Genomic DNA, 14,766 nt, shown 5'->3' on the forward strand with positions numbered 1-14,766 from the left:
GGGGGCGATGTCTCAAGAGGCAGGTGCAATCGGGGCGTTACCCACTCTCGGCAAACCTCTCCAGTGGCTCCTGAGAGGGACAGGCTGAGACAGGGTGGATTGTCTGACAGTGTTATTCAGTCTATCCAGGCAGCTAGAGCTGGATCCACCACAGCCTGTTACAGGCCAAAGTGGCTAGGATTCCAGCGATGGTGTGAGGAGCGGAGAATAGAGCCCCTATCTTGTGAGTTAGGCTCTATTTTTCCCTCTTACAGTTACTGGTGGACAGAGGGCTTGCGCATTACACAGTGAAAGTGTATGCAGCAGCCATCTCGTCCTGCCATGAGGGATTTGGCGGCAGGTCAGCCTTTAGTCAACCACTGATGTCGCGGTTTTTACAGGGGGTCAGGAGGCTGCGCCCAGTAGTGCACGCCTCCACCCCGCAGTGGGACCTGCCCCTAGTGCTCGAAGCTCTGGTCTTAGAACCATGTGAGCCTCTGGAGCTCTCCTCCCTAAAAGCACTGTCGTGGAAGACAGCTTTGCTTCTTGCCTTAACGTCAGCCCAAAAAAAAAAAAAAAAAAGTGTCCGAGTTAACCGCTCTGGCGGTGCACCCGAGCTGTTTACTGATTCGGGGTGACCGGAGCAGCGCGACACTCAGACCGAACCCCTCCTTTGTGCCCAAGAGCCTAAGGAGTGCGTTCAGGTCGAGGGGTATTCAGTTAGGGGGTTTTAGTCTTCCCCCCCAGGGTGGGAACAGGGAAGCTATTCTGCACCTCCTCTGCCCGGTGCGTGCGCTAGCATGTTATGCAGCGGCGCCGGATTCATTTCAGAAGTGGGGGGGCCAAAAAGTGCGTGTGTATGTGACATAGCCTACTTGCCAACCCTCACGATTTTCGCGGGAGACTCCCGTTTTCCTCCTGGGGACATATTTATCCCGCATTTCTCCCGATTTCTGACTAAATCTGATTTGTTTCATTCTAACATAACGCACCAAATGTTACTGTTTCCACTCGGACTTCAATACAGCTACACCATTGTTTGGTTTTCATGGTAACGTGTCATTTTAGTAGCGCGAGCAAATGAAAGTCTGAGAGGGTCTTCAGGAGGAAGATAGTCAGAGAAAACAGAACAAGAATGGACAACTCAACCCTCTGCTCACTCCTTTCCTGTAAATTAAACTATACAGACCAGCCCACACATATGACAGCGCAGTTGCTCATTCCATCTCTTCTTTTTTCCTGCTACGCTCTTGTTTGACAAGCTGAATGTTGACTGGTGTTTGACTGAAGTAAGCTCTGTGAAAAGTTCCAGTTATTAACTCGGTATTTACAAAGCTGTCATCTCCACATTTGGAGAAAGTTACAAGCCGTTTGACAGCATCACATCTGCATATTTCACAGAAGGCTCGTTTAGTGGTTTTGCAAATAATTAACCACTCTCTGTTTTTGTACCATTCTGCATTGAAGTACCTTCTCTTTGCCCAAATAAGCTTTTATTGTCCCGTCACAATGTCCCGACAACAAACCTCCATGCAGTCGGAACCAGCCTGTTTCGGTTCAACGATGCCGGCGGCGGCAGAGCTGCTGCTGGGGTTCATCTGGCTGCGCTGGTTCTATGGTTGAAGGACCAGGCTCCGGAGTTGCGGATGTCAGGGATGTGACATTCAAGTTGTTGAATTTCAGCTTAGTTTGACTGTATTTTGTTTTCTTATGCGCCGGTTCTTCTGACATGTTTGCAAGTTTATCTATCTAGGTTAACGGCTGACACACACTGAACAACGTAACACATAACGTAAACAACGTAACAAATAAACACATCTAAGCTTTGTTATTGGTTGTAATGTACATGGATACATTTTAATGGTGTGACAATGTCCTATTTGATTGGATTAAAATGTACATATTCTTCCTGTTATGTCTGCCTGCTGTATTTTACCTAATGCAAAGTGACCTGCTCCATCGAAATCAGTCATATTGATCCGAAGACACATTTTGAGTTGTATACACTGTTGGAAAGAGGAGATTCCTAGCTTTCTAATGATATCAGGATTGTTTTTGTACTATATTAAGCAAAATATGTCACATTATATAATGACTGTCACCGAGTCATCATTTTGAGAAAAAGGCCTTAAAGTTTCCTCTTCTCTGGATCGATCTGATTGATTATTAGCGGAGCAAATGATCAAAGTAGTACGGAGGGAAGATATTTTCGTTTGGATTACTGGTCTGGGGGGAGCTCGTGTGCGTGTATTCCACGTGTGTGTGTTTGTGTATTTTTGCGTTTGTTTCCCGGGGAAAACTTTCAGGAGAAACACCGGCTGTTGTTATGCTTGCTGTGACGTCAAATTACTCCGTTCTCCGCTTGTAATTATGCCGTTAAAAGCTTCAAAACTGTATTTATCATCTGAATTTGCCGAAACAAGTTTAATATTCTGAAAGCCAAGACTTTGTTTATTTGAAATCAGATGAAAACAAACTGTAACGGACCCTGCGGTGTTATCTATGATTACTATGCCTTACATTCATAATGTCAGCGGAGGGAGGGGAAGCGGCGCTGTAGAAGAGCAGAGTGGCGAGTGAGAGGCGAGCTGTGTTCTTCCCTTTACAAGCTTCAAAAATGCCTGTAGCTAATGAGATTGAATATAACAATCAACAATAACAAAAATATACACAGCTAGATCAGATGGCGTTCTTTTTAGATGCGACTTTAGAGTAGAGGGGAATTATTGAAACGGGATGTGTACAGGGTTCCGCGGCATCCGCTGCTGCGAAAATGTGGGGCAGGGCCGTAAAGTGGGGGGGCCAATGCCCCCCCCGCTTCCGGCGCCCTTGATGTTATGTGGAGCGCACTGCTGCCCTTAGACGCACCGAACAGCTGTTCGTATGCTTCGGGGGCGGGGTGATCGGGAAAGTTCTGTCCAAGAAACGCCTGGCAGGCTGGCTTTGCGAGCGCATTGCACATGCCTATGGACAGGCAGGGAGAGCCTGCCTGTGGCTGTGTCGACAGCCTTTTTCAAGGCGTGGAGTAGGGCTGAACGATATACCGTGTCATGGCGATAACCGCGGTATGCGCATGCGCGGTATTCACACCGCAGGGACGTGCGGTTTTATTCTTCTTTTTTTTTTAAAATGCTAACGCACTTTAGCACAGAATTCAAAATAAAGATACCCTTATTACTTATCGAAACTGCACATACAATATATCCGATTAAAGCTGAGACTCCACAGATTATTTAAGTATAGTATCTAAGCGATCCGATCTCGCAACAGGGGAAGCAAACACAGACATCACAACATGTACCTTTTACGGAGCTTTTACGGGAGATCGTCTCACCGTAGCTGTCAATCTGATCAAAAGACGTGTTCAATGGCATTAAAACGAGAAAGAAAAAACGCGGCTGAATCGGTTGATCCATAGGTTGATAATGTATCTGTGGATTTGAAGCAATTGTTTATAATCCATAATTCCATTTTTATGTAAAAATCGTGTATGCAGCTTTCGGTTTTGGCTACGCGTCACTCTCACTCCTTATTTGTTCACGTGTTGGTGTGTGTAGAATGTCCCCTGCATGCACAGCAAACCACCAATCACAATCATTCTTGATCAGATCACAGCAGGCCCCGCCCCGCTAGTTTGCAGACCATCAAAACACTGGTAAAAAATGAGCGAGGCACAGGAGGACAATACCGGAGAAAATGGAATTATGGATTATAAATTAAATCATTTTTTTATACAGAGACGTTAAAAACCTATGGATTAACCGATTCAGCCGCGTTTTTTCTTTCTCGGTTTAATGCCATTGAACACGTCTTTTGATCAGATTGACAGCTACGGTGAGACATCTCCCCTAGAAGCTACGTAAAGGTACGTGTTGTGATGTCTGTGTTTGTTTCCCCTGTCCGAGTTCAGATCACTCAGTGATGATACTATATACCTAAATAATCTGTGGAACCTCAGCTTTAATCGGATATCTTGTAAATACAGCTACGATAAGTAATAATAAGGGTACTTTTATCTTGAGTTCTGTGCCAAAGTGCGTTAGCATTTTTGGCTCAGGGGTCATTTAGATGCTTCTTATGAGACTTGTGTTTTGTTTTGGTAAAAATGGTTTGTATCGTCAATTAGCTGAGATTATTTCCGTTAATCTGGTATAACACATTAATAGGTTCTTAAATATTACGATCCCCTGAGACACTGTCGTGAAAAAAAAGTAAAGTACCCGCCGGGACTTTGGGGTTTAACAGGTTAAAAAAAACGCAATATATACCGCAGGGGGGTTGGGGAAATCGCGATGTCAGTTTTTTTCAATACCGTGCAGCCCTAGCGTGGAGGATATATGCACAGCGGTGTCTTGGTCGACGCCAGGCCCCTTCATAAGGTTTTATCTCTTGGACATGTTTGGCTCTTTCTCCTCATCTGTGCTTGCTGTGGCAACACAGGATTTGTGGGGGAGGGGGGTTGTGGGTCAGTTGGCATCTGAACCCCTCCCCGGACGTGATGCGCCGTTGCCTTTCCCGGGCCCTCTGGGAGTCCCGGGATGGGCGAGGGGTGCGCTGGGCCCTTACAGGGCTGGAGGGCTCCTCTCCTCCTGGGGGGGGTAGCCCTCCACACTTTAGTCCACACACACTCTGCACAGGGTCGGTGTCTGAGTGTGGGGCATGGGCACTGGCGCTCTCCCTGCAATCCTTAGGGATTCAGGGAGGCAGGTGTGTAGTAAGCCCATTCAGGGACGAGGGGGCTCTCCCCATCCGTCTATGGGTGGGGGGGGGGTCCCCCGGCACTGTTTTTTGAGCACACTTTCTGCGAGGTAAGCGCAGCAGGGTGTGCTCTGTCAGCCACAGCCCAGATTTCTCCTCGGTCACAACCGGGTTAAAGGAGAATGTGGGGCAGCAGCTGCTGACCAGAAAAGCCGGTCAGGGGCAGTAGGGTGGAATGTTGTTGTTGGACGACAGTGCGCGTATACATCGGGGCTCCACCCACTGTACCCATAGAGTCCAGTAGAAGGCGGAGCCTGTGAGAGATATAACTTTGGGTTACGTATTGTAACCCTTGTTATATTAGCACAGGCGGAGCCCTCTACTCAGGGCACTGTCTGTCCTATTCCGCTCGCTGAAGAGAGGTGTAGGATGATAGTCAGGAGGCGAGGCCTCCTTTTATACTGTGTGATGCGCGCGCATTCAGGTAGGCCCGCCCAAGGCCGGCTACGTCTATAGAAGTCTCAGTGGGAGAATGCTCGCAGGGTAAGGTAGTACCCCTATAGTCCAGTAGAGGGCTCCGCCTGTGCTAATATAACAAGGGTTACAATACGTAACCCAACGTTTCATGACTCACTTTGACACGGCTGTGGATATTATTCTCTTTACCCTACGTTCGTTACAGTTTTTTCCTCAGCATAAGAGGGATCCTCTTCCCCTGACTGACGGCCAGATACACGGAGAGGACTGGGGGGATTTCCTGCTGTGTGCAGAGGCTGCGCGCGCGTGTGTGTGTGTGACACAATTTGCCTTTGCTCGGCAAATGTCCTAGCTTAGTGTCCTGATTAAGTTAGTCAGAGGAAACGTGGGTAATAAGACAGGAAGATATACACAGTGTCGTATACACACAGACACAAAGAGCATGATGGGTAATTGCTGAGACTAATGTTATTGGTAAAGATTTGTCTAAACCTTTTTATAATTCAATTAAATTCAATAGCCTTTATTGGCATGACATTTGATATGCGTTGACGAGGCACATTCCGATTATGAAAGACAATGATTGACAATAACAGGGAAATAAAAGATTACATGTATTACTTAATCAAATTAAATTCATAATGAAAGAATAAATGATTATTATCATTATTAATAATTATATAAGTAATCAATATCTGACAGGGATGGATGGATGGATGGATGGTATTGGCTAAAGAAGCAAGTTTGAGAAATAATTCTATATTATTAGGTTTGAAAAATCAGCTTGGATTGATTGATTTATATTTGATGAGCTCAGTTTTCATTCTGTTGATGTTCATTATGTCTTTTAGATTTGTAATCTTTGGTAAAGCACTTTGTCATTGTATCATAGTTTATATGTATACAGCTCACATTTTACACAACAGTAACATAGCTAGCACTTCAGATCCCTGCAGAAATCCCAGAAGCAAGCAATATTTCTTCCTGTACTCAAAAGCTGTTGTTACATTTTCTCATGAGTCAAAATTATATTTCTAAATTCCAATTAGACTTCAATTAAGTTAAAATAAACATATAGAACATATTCAGTCACTGTGATCCAACAAATATAATATTTCCAGAGAGATGGTTGGGACTCGGGGGACATGTTGCAGACCAGCAGTCTCCACACAGAAGCTTCTTAATGAGGCTGATCAATGTGTCCTGCCTGCAGCCAGAGCCTGGACCACCACAATGATGTCTCAGGTAATAAAGAGATGCCTTTGCCACAATGCGTGTGTGTGTGCGTGTGTGTGTATGTGTGTGTATTTGTGTTTGCACACTAATGACTGACCGGGGGACGGTCATCAAGGATGAAGGATAATAATAAGACAAAGCAAACAACCCCCAACAACAAGGTTATTGACAAACTCGTATACCTCCCATTGCAGGCCTCATACGAGACGTACAGGACATTTAACTTCTTCACTACATCAGACCGGGTGATAATATGCTTCAGTTCAGGAAGCTGTTTATTTTACATTCTTTTCACCAATGTAGCGACCGCAAACTGCATCATGCTTACCTCATCAAACCTGTCGAAGGAGGCACCTTCCTGCATGAACTCAGGCAGGTGCTTCTGCCAGTTGAAAATGTAAGACTTCGTCATGGCTGCTCAGATTCCTGAGACACAAAGAGAGGAGGAATATTTAATAAAACACATTTAACAATCAGATTCAAAGCCCATAGGTGCTTTCAAGACCAGAACACATGCAGGATAAACCCACACAACACTCTTCTTTTCAATTCTTCTAGGCACAAAAAGAGGCTGCAAAAGTCACTACAGTACTCAGCCCTACACCCACAAATATCTTCTCCTGTGGAGGAGAGAAACTCCCTCTGGAGGGAACTTTGGGATTTTAACCTTTGCCGACATTGAAATGCACAAAAACCTATACAACACAACTGATCTCTAAATCCACAGCAATGTTATAAGCTAATATTTGAGGTAAAAATGACAAACTTTACTTGCAACAAAGTGTTATCAACTGAAATGCAGTTTTGCTTTGACAAAACACTATAGTAGGCCACACAAAAAAAAGAGCTTAGCCGTTAAATGATGAACAGAAAAAGAGCAATGTTGTTTCATAATTATACATAATGTAATTATAAGACGTAATGTCATTTTAAAGGTCATGATCAATTAAGTGATACGATTAGTCTAGCTAAAGAACAGTGAACACACACATAATTAGACATTTGTAGAAACAAATCCATCAGTGCAATCATAAAATCTGATTTATCTTGGCTCATAATTGCCATCACTTGTTGATGTTGTAACAGCACCACTCTCATCTAACCTCATCACATTCCTTATATAGCCTCACAGTATTGCAGTGCAATGTTCTAAACAACAGGGCAGAAATGGCTGAGTTGCAATCGAGAATTGAAGTAATACAAACCCTAAAAATGGTCAACAAGCAGAGCCGTACATTATGAACATGTTTATGAAATGTTTATCTTGGCTTTTCTCCTGACAGGCAAACACAATGTTGTTAATGTGACATTTAGTAATATATTCTTCATATTTACTAAAGGAGCATCAATTTAAGTTTACTTATAGCAAGTCGGGCATGATTCATGTGACACACCTGCACGTGTCGCATCACGAAAGACATCCAGCTCAGAGAGGGGAGGTGCTCCTGACAGGAAGCTGTAATATTGTAGATGACACCAGCCAAATATAGGCTCTCCTTACGTCAGCCTCAAATGTGTCAGGCAAAAGTGAGAAGGAGAGAACGTGACACACTATGTATAGTCTTAAAGCTCCGCCGGTATTTAGTCATTATGGGAATACTCTGAGGTGAGATTTCATTTTGATAGGGAGGTGTTCCGAGGCTAAAACCTTTGTTATAATAACTAATATAGTCAGTACATTGTCTAATATACAGGAAATCACTTTACTATTGCCATGGTTATAATTTAGTCTCTAAAATTACCTCAAAGTTCTACCGAAGGGGACATTTATTTTAATGTTTTCTCACCGCAAGTGTTATTCTAATGTGTATCCAGAGATTGAAGTCCTTGCTGTAAAATCCCATGCTAGTCATAAAGAGAAAAACTGGATGTTGAGGGGTACAGAGGAGGGGTGACTCAGAAAGAGAAAAACATATTGACAAACAGAGTAAGTGCTAGAGAGAGGAGGAGAAGAAAAAGAGATAGAGTCACAGATGAGAGAGGCAAGAGAGAATAAAAGCAGTGAACTGGAAGTAAGATTTAAAGCCGCTGAGAGGTAATAAGAGGTGAGAGACAGAAAGGCGGTGAGGAGAAGGTGAGAGATGCATCAGAGAGAGATGCATGAGGGAAACAGCTGTGTGTGACAGAGTCTGGGTGGAGAGGATGGGGGACAGGGGGGGTGAGTTCAGCGGGGGATGTCTGCTTTTGATGTGGGGAACACAGATCAGAGACAGCATCAACAGAAAGCTACCAGCTGGGTGGGATACGGCCCCCCCTCGGCATGACAAATGCAGATGATGTCATTATGAGGAGTGCTGCACAATTATACAGCAGATAATAGGAGCTAATCCCCATGTGAACGTTTAATAAAAGACACAATTCCTCTTGACACAGACGTTGGACCCACTCGAATATGAAACAGATAATGTTTTGTATTTTGTCGTCCTGATCTAAAAGCAGAGTCTGCTTAATGTCACGGCGCTGCAGGAGCCGGGTCAATACACCTAGTGATGAACAAATGAGGAACCAACTTTGTCAGAGCCAGCCCTTCGCCATCTGTGGTGTCCTACCAGGGGACCATAACACAGACACGCACATCCTGTCAGGGGAATGAGAACACAGATGCAAACTTCCTGTGGAGATTAAGAACTGAGGCCAGGCAGGGCGCCAACAACACGGACCACAGAGAGAAGGCTGGTGTAAATAGGCTGCAATGTGCCTAGATATTTAACAATCATAAACCAAATCAGGAGGGATGTGTTATACAGTTCTAATCGGGGACTCAAATAACTTAAGATAGGACAAATCACACATCTAATGTTGTCTGATGTAGATCCTGCTACTCTCAAAAGTATGCATTAGATCAGGGGTTCCCAACCCCCGGTCCGTGGACCGGTACCGGGCCGCGGAGGTGTTACTGCCGGGCCGCGAAATAGCTGTGAGTTTATCGTAATATTTGCAGAATTATAAATATATAAACATATTTTATCATAATATTTTTTTTAAAAAGTGTTTAATGTTCGCACCTATACCAGTGATATTATTTCATCCAGTAGCCTAGTTAATCTTTCACCAGATAACCGTTGAAAATGGCTTTTATGATGTTCAGAGGGATTCAGCGGCTCAGCCTAAGGTCTCAGCCTCTTGTGCGCACGAGAAAGTTACCGGTGCGCCAAGTAGGAAGAGGAGCGTACAGGGACAACCATTTGATTGCAGACTGTTATGTTTATGTGGGGAAATGGCAGTGCATACATTATTTGAGATATATTTCAAACTCGGACTTCATTTTAAGGACATGTCGGCCAGGGGTGTAGAGCTATATGTTTATTTTATTAGCTTTTCTTTTTAATGAATGATTTTAAATGCCATTTTCTTAATGTCTTTCATTTTTTTGTAAAGCACTTTGAATTGCCTTGTGTTGAAAAGTGCTATATAAATAAACTTGCCTTGCCTTGCCTTGCCTTTGTTTAAGCACCGGATTGGCAAAACAGGAGAGTAAACCAGTCTGACTTGATCTATGAATTCATGTCCGGGACTCTTACGGTATCTGCTGCCTGCCCGCAGCTGTTTTATAGAAGGAAAACCTCCTTCACTTCATGAAATGGCTGCAGGCAGCACCAGGAGGCAGCGGGACGTGTAACTCCGCTTCTGAGAAGTGCAGCACCAGCGCGCTGTGCCTTTTTACGCACCGCCTTCGCTGTGTTTACCTTCATCAGAACAGCGAGTGACTGCAGGCTGCTACGTGTTAACCACACACACCTCTACACACATCGAACTGCCCGATTACTCCCTCTTTTATTAGTTTTATGAAGGAGATGTCCAGTCTGCTCTGCTCAGCTCAGTGTTTGTGTCTGTCCGACACCGGCATTTGTTTTCAAATGACCATGAACAGTAATTTACACACATCTGGCTAACTCCATAGGTAGCCTATATGTGGGTGTTCCCAAAATAAATTAGTTTAATCTTAATCTCGATGTAGTGCTAAATGCTGTCGGACATGCACCGGAACGAACGTCACTATCATAATATCTCCTGAAAACAAATGCCACACACACACGCGATGCATATTGTTCTAGTATTTGTTCAGGCTGTTACATACAATTAGCCTCTGTTGCTACCTGCTGGTGAGTAAATATTAAAATCAGTTAAAATTGACAACCGGTCCGCGATCTTTTTAATGTATCTGCCGGTCCTTGGCACAATAAAGGTTGGGAACCCCTGCATTAGATAACATATTCCTCAGTGGCATAGAAATCTGTCCAATAGCAGCGCGGCACGCTGAGGTTCTGTAAGGCCATGCCGGCACCCGCTTCAGGCCCCTGAGCTCCTGGACGTGTGCACGTGAGGAGCCGAGGGAAGCTCAAGGAGACGAGCGAGGTCCGAGCCCCCTGTCCAACCCCTGGCGTTGAGATAATTACGATAGATAGGAGCCCCCGCGAGGCACTTCGTTCCCAGCATCCTCGTCTAAAATGGCAGCTAGGGTAACACCCAGCGGTCCCTCACCTCATAAACTAAAATTAGGCTACAGCTACATCAGTCAAGGGTTGTGTGGGGACACACTCAAACAAACACAACACAACACACACATACGGAGGCACATTGACGCGGGTGGCACAATAACCAAAGCTCTAGTTTGACATAACCACGACAGGCATTAAGGAAAGGGCTGACACATTTCAGGGCTCTGTCCGACAAAGTGACAAACAGGAGACTGAGGGATAAACAGGCTTTGTTATTCGCACCGGCTTTCATGCCTCACTAAATCTCACAGCACAAATCATCACCTGATGCCTTTTGGGGTCATCATGCATTCATTCAAAATGTGATGTTATCTAACCATCTCAGTCAACGTTTTTCATTAATTTTTTTGTAATATTCAGTTATAGAAAAAGGGTCTCAGACTGCTTATAAAAGCACTGCTCCTCTGCAAAAGCACAAAAGAATCACAGGAGATTCATTTTCAAAATCTGAGAAACACGAGCTGAGATTTATGGGCTTCTAGACACAGTACCAACATTACAATAAAACTTCAGATAATGCCATATAATAATAAATCAGGACCATATCTTGGTTATTGTTGATTTGTCTCTTACCCTGACTAGGATAATAGCCAGTACAACACAGCATGTATTTGCAATATAACAATTAAATACATTAAAAATGAAATGCGCTCATTTTGTTCAAAGGGCACCACTGAACACTGTTTCTATAAGAGTTGGAACAGGATTGGCGTAAAATAAAATCTGAACATTAAAGAAAAAGTCCTATAAGTATTTGTATTCCAGCTAAGCATAATTTCCCAGCATTCTCCACCTTTTGTAGCCTCAGACATGTTTTCTTTGCTCAGTGCTTATCTGGAACAGCAGGTCAGAGTTAGAGCACAAGATAAATGTTACATTATGATGGTTTTCATCATGCAACTTTACAATCAATGCCTGGATGCTACTTTTGACGTTTGACCATGTATGGCCTGACACAAATCCTAAAGTTACAGTCTCAGAATTAGATATAGATCGGAGCAGGAATTACTTGCATAGCACATACACAGCATATTGTGTATTAGCTATCTTTCAAGACCAAAAACTGCATAGCTTGGCTATTCGACAACACACAAAAACTACTTTAGATGGTGTAATTATTTTCCACTTTTGATGGAATTTTCTCTAGCAGAGAAATTACATTAAAAACACATTTCCTGTTCTGATTATGTGTATGAAACATTTTTTTTCCCCAAAACATCAAATATTTGATAAACAAATGCATCATTCTGTTTCGCATCCCATGATTCCAGACCACAAGCTAGCATGTTTTTCGGTTTGCAAATCCCAGGAGTCCATTATTTGTCAAACATAGCCTTTTTTTTCTGTCCGTGGCTGTAAAGAATTGAGGTATGAAATATATTATTAGGTAGTCAGCTTGCTTGTGTGTACCTAATCATTGTTTTCCAGAAATCTGTGTTTCCATTACTTCCTAATTTTTGTTATGTTGCACAACAACAGTTTCTGGTTTACCAAACTCTGGCCCACCTGCTGTTCCGTGATGTTAACGAGCAGGTGAAGTCAGGTGAAAATCATCTCTAATTGCTTCCAGATTGTCCTCTGATTGTAATCTACTTCAGTAATAAAGGGGGATTAGACGAAAGGAGATGCATTTAAATGCCCTTTGGATGAATACAAATACATTTTAAGTCTCTCTGGCTGGTTGAAAACAGGTGGACCCGTGCAACTGAAAAGAACATAAGTAAGTTCTTCAGCTTAGCTGTCAATCAAGATCAACATATAGATAGACACAAAGTTCTGAATAAATAACCAATCATCTTGAAGTTTAAAACTGTCAGGCCTACCTGTAGGAAACTTCAACATCATGCAGAGTACATGGAATGGGAGCGTCTAATGGCTTCCCAGCATGCAATGGGGCCATAGAATTATCATTAACATAATGTTTATGTGTTGCTGCACTATACTTGTGATAATAAATTCTTCACATTTCTACATTGGTGTACAACTATTAAAGTATAATTGACTGCAATTACACAGTATGTATGCACGATTACTTAGATGTCACCATCAGCTGTGATCTGACAACTTGATATATATTGTTTCGTACATTTCAATCAAATATTCTTTATTCAGAGGTAATTTGCTTTGTTTCTTTTCAGTCTGCTGCAAAATAATTAATCTGTCAAATACTAATACCCACACTAACAGTGGGGGGGGGGAATTGGTCTGAAAACACATCCATGATATTTTGTTTCTGCACTACATTACTAGAAAACGTACTACATGTCCTCTTGATAATTGTATTCTTGTTCCTTGCATCAAAGCTGAATCGATGAAAGCAAGCATGAGACCATTAATTGTAATTTCTCAATTAGTTTGATTATAATTTTAGCTACATGGTATTTGTTAACTTCATAAAATGTCCCGTCCACCCTCTCTACAGAAGGTTAAAGTTAATCTGCACAGAGTTGCCTACATGAGTTTATATTTTAGTTTATGGGCGACACAGATTTAATCCCGTCCTAATTCAGATATATATATATATATATATATGTATGCTTATGGCGGGGTGAATGTGATGAATATTCATGAAACAAAGGCAACAAACAAAGCCTAGGAGGTTTAACAACAACATCTTAAAATGAAGGAGAACGTGCTGCTTGACAGTAAGCTGACACCTACTCTCTCCTGCTGGCATTTTACCTTCACAGACGCCTCAAATTACAACCTACAGTACCACCTGCTCCGGTAAGTAGTATGGCACCAGCTAGATACATACCAGGTTTTCAAAGAACACTACCAAAAATAACTGTAACCAGGGTGTCAGGTGTGTGTAAACTGGACCAGTATTCCAGGTTCTTAAAGGATGGGTAATAAATGAAGTCGAACAACAGAGTGAATGAAGTGAATACTGAGATTTTATAAAGATAAAATTATATATATTGGCACAGGAATAAACAACATTCTTCCAAATAATTCCAACTGTTTTAAAGCGCTTGACACTTGGGTGCACCCCAAATAAAAATAAAAATAAAAATAAAACCCAAAAGAAAATTGTCCTTTGTTCAGTTCCTGTAAGTTCTTCTCAAAATCCTACCACTGGTAGCGGAAAGATGAGGTGTTCAGGTTATCAATGGTAGCTCGCCATCCCCCTCGTCAGGGAGAAAATCCAGAGTCCACAATCCAGAATCCAGAAAATCCGGAATCTCTTTATCCAAGGGTATCATAAAAACCCAGCCGAGGAAAACAAAATAGCAATCAAAACTCCCGCTTTTCAAAGCAGCTCCAACCTCCAACAACAGCCCCAGAGATTGGTCCACCGCCGTCCCGGTAAAACTATTAATTTGCCTGTTTTGTGCATATAATGCTCACAAGTGTCTCTGTTCTTCCAGCTTGACGCTGCTCCCTCACACACACGTCTTCAACGTGCTCTCACTAACCTGAGTGAGGAGGCGGGACTTGGCGGATTTTTGTCCAACAGCAATCAATGAGCTTAGTTCTTAAAAGTTGACCATTGAACTAAAATATACTATAAAATAACTAGATAAATAATAAATAATTATTAACAATAAAATACAAGAACCTTGTAACCTTGGTTTATCCAGTGGGTTACACCCTCCCCCCTTAAATATATGCACGCCCCTGTGCATGCTTAAAGGGCTGCTGGGTAACTGGTTCTGTAACCGTATTAGGAATGTCTGTAAACCAATCTGTACTGTTACGATCATTAAGAGAGTTAACAATGGCAGTACTCAATCCTTGAAACAAGGAAGTAACAACAGAAACTAGTGGATTTCCAAGCTCAGGATAATGGAACCGACGTGACGGCTCACGTTGTCTGAGTGATCTCCTGACAGTATTTGCTTCTGTCTGTTCCTCTGTCTTTCCTTGACTTGAC

At 42.8% G+C, this 14,766-nt stretch overlaps 1 protein-coding gene across 3 annotated transcripts in view; it reads right to left on the bottom strand.

The window, feature by feature from the left end:
- LOC117554205 (1-phosphatidylinositol 4,5-bisphosphate phosphodiesterase beta-4-like) overlaps positions 1-14,766 on the bottom strand; it is an 87,164-nt gene that overhangs the window by 36,796 nt on the left and 35,602 nt on the right. For all 3 annotated transcript variants that reach the window (XM_034228508.1, XM_034228507.1, XM_034228506.1), the window contains one exon: positions 6,719-6,816. In XM_034228508.1, the coding sequence (XP_034084399.1) occupies positions 6,719-6,802 (84 nt within the window). In that variant the 5' untranslated portion in view covers positions 6,803-6,816. The remainder of the gene's footprint in view (positions 1-6,718; positions 6,817-14,766) is intronic.

The sequence above is a fragment of the Gymnodraco acuticeps genome, unplaced genomic scaffold, assembly GCF_902827175.1.
Source record: "Gymnodraco acuticeps unplaced genomic scaffold, fGymAcu1.1, whole genome shotgun sequence".
Classification (NCBI taxonomy): Eukaryota; Metazoa; Chordata; class Actinopteri; order Perciformes; family Bathydraconidae; genus Gymnodraco; species Gymnodraco acuticeps.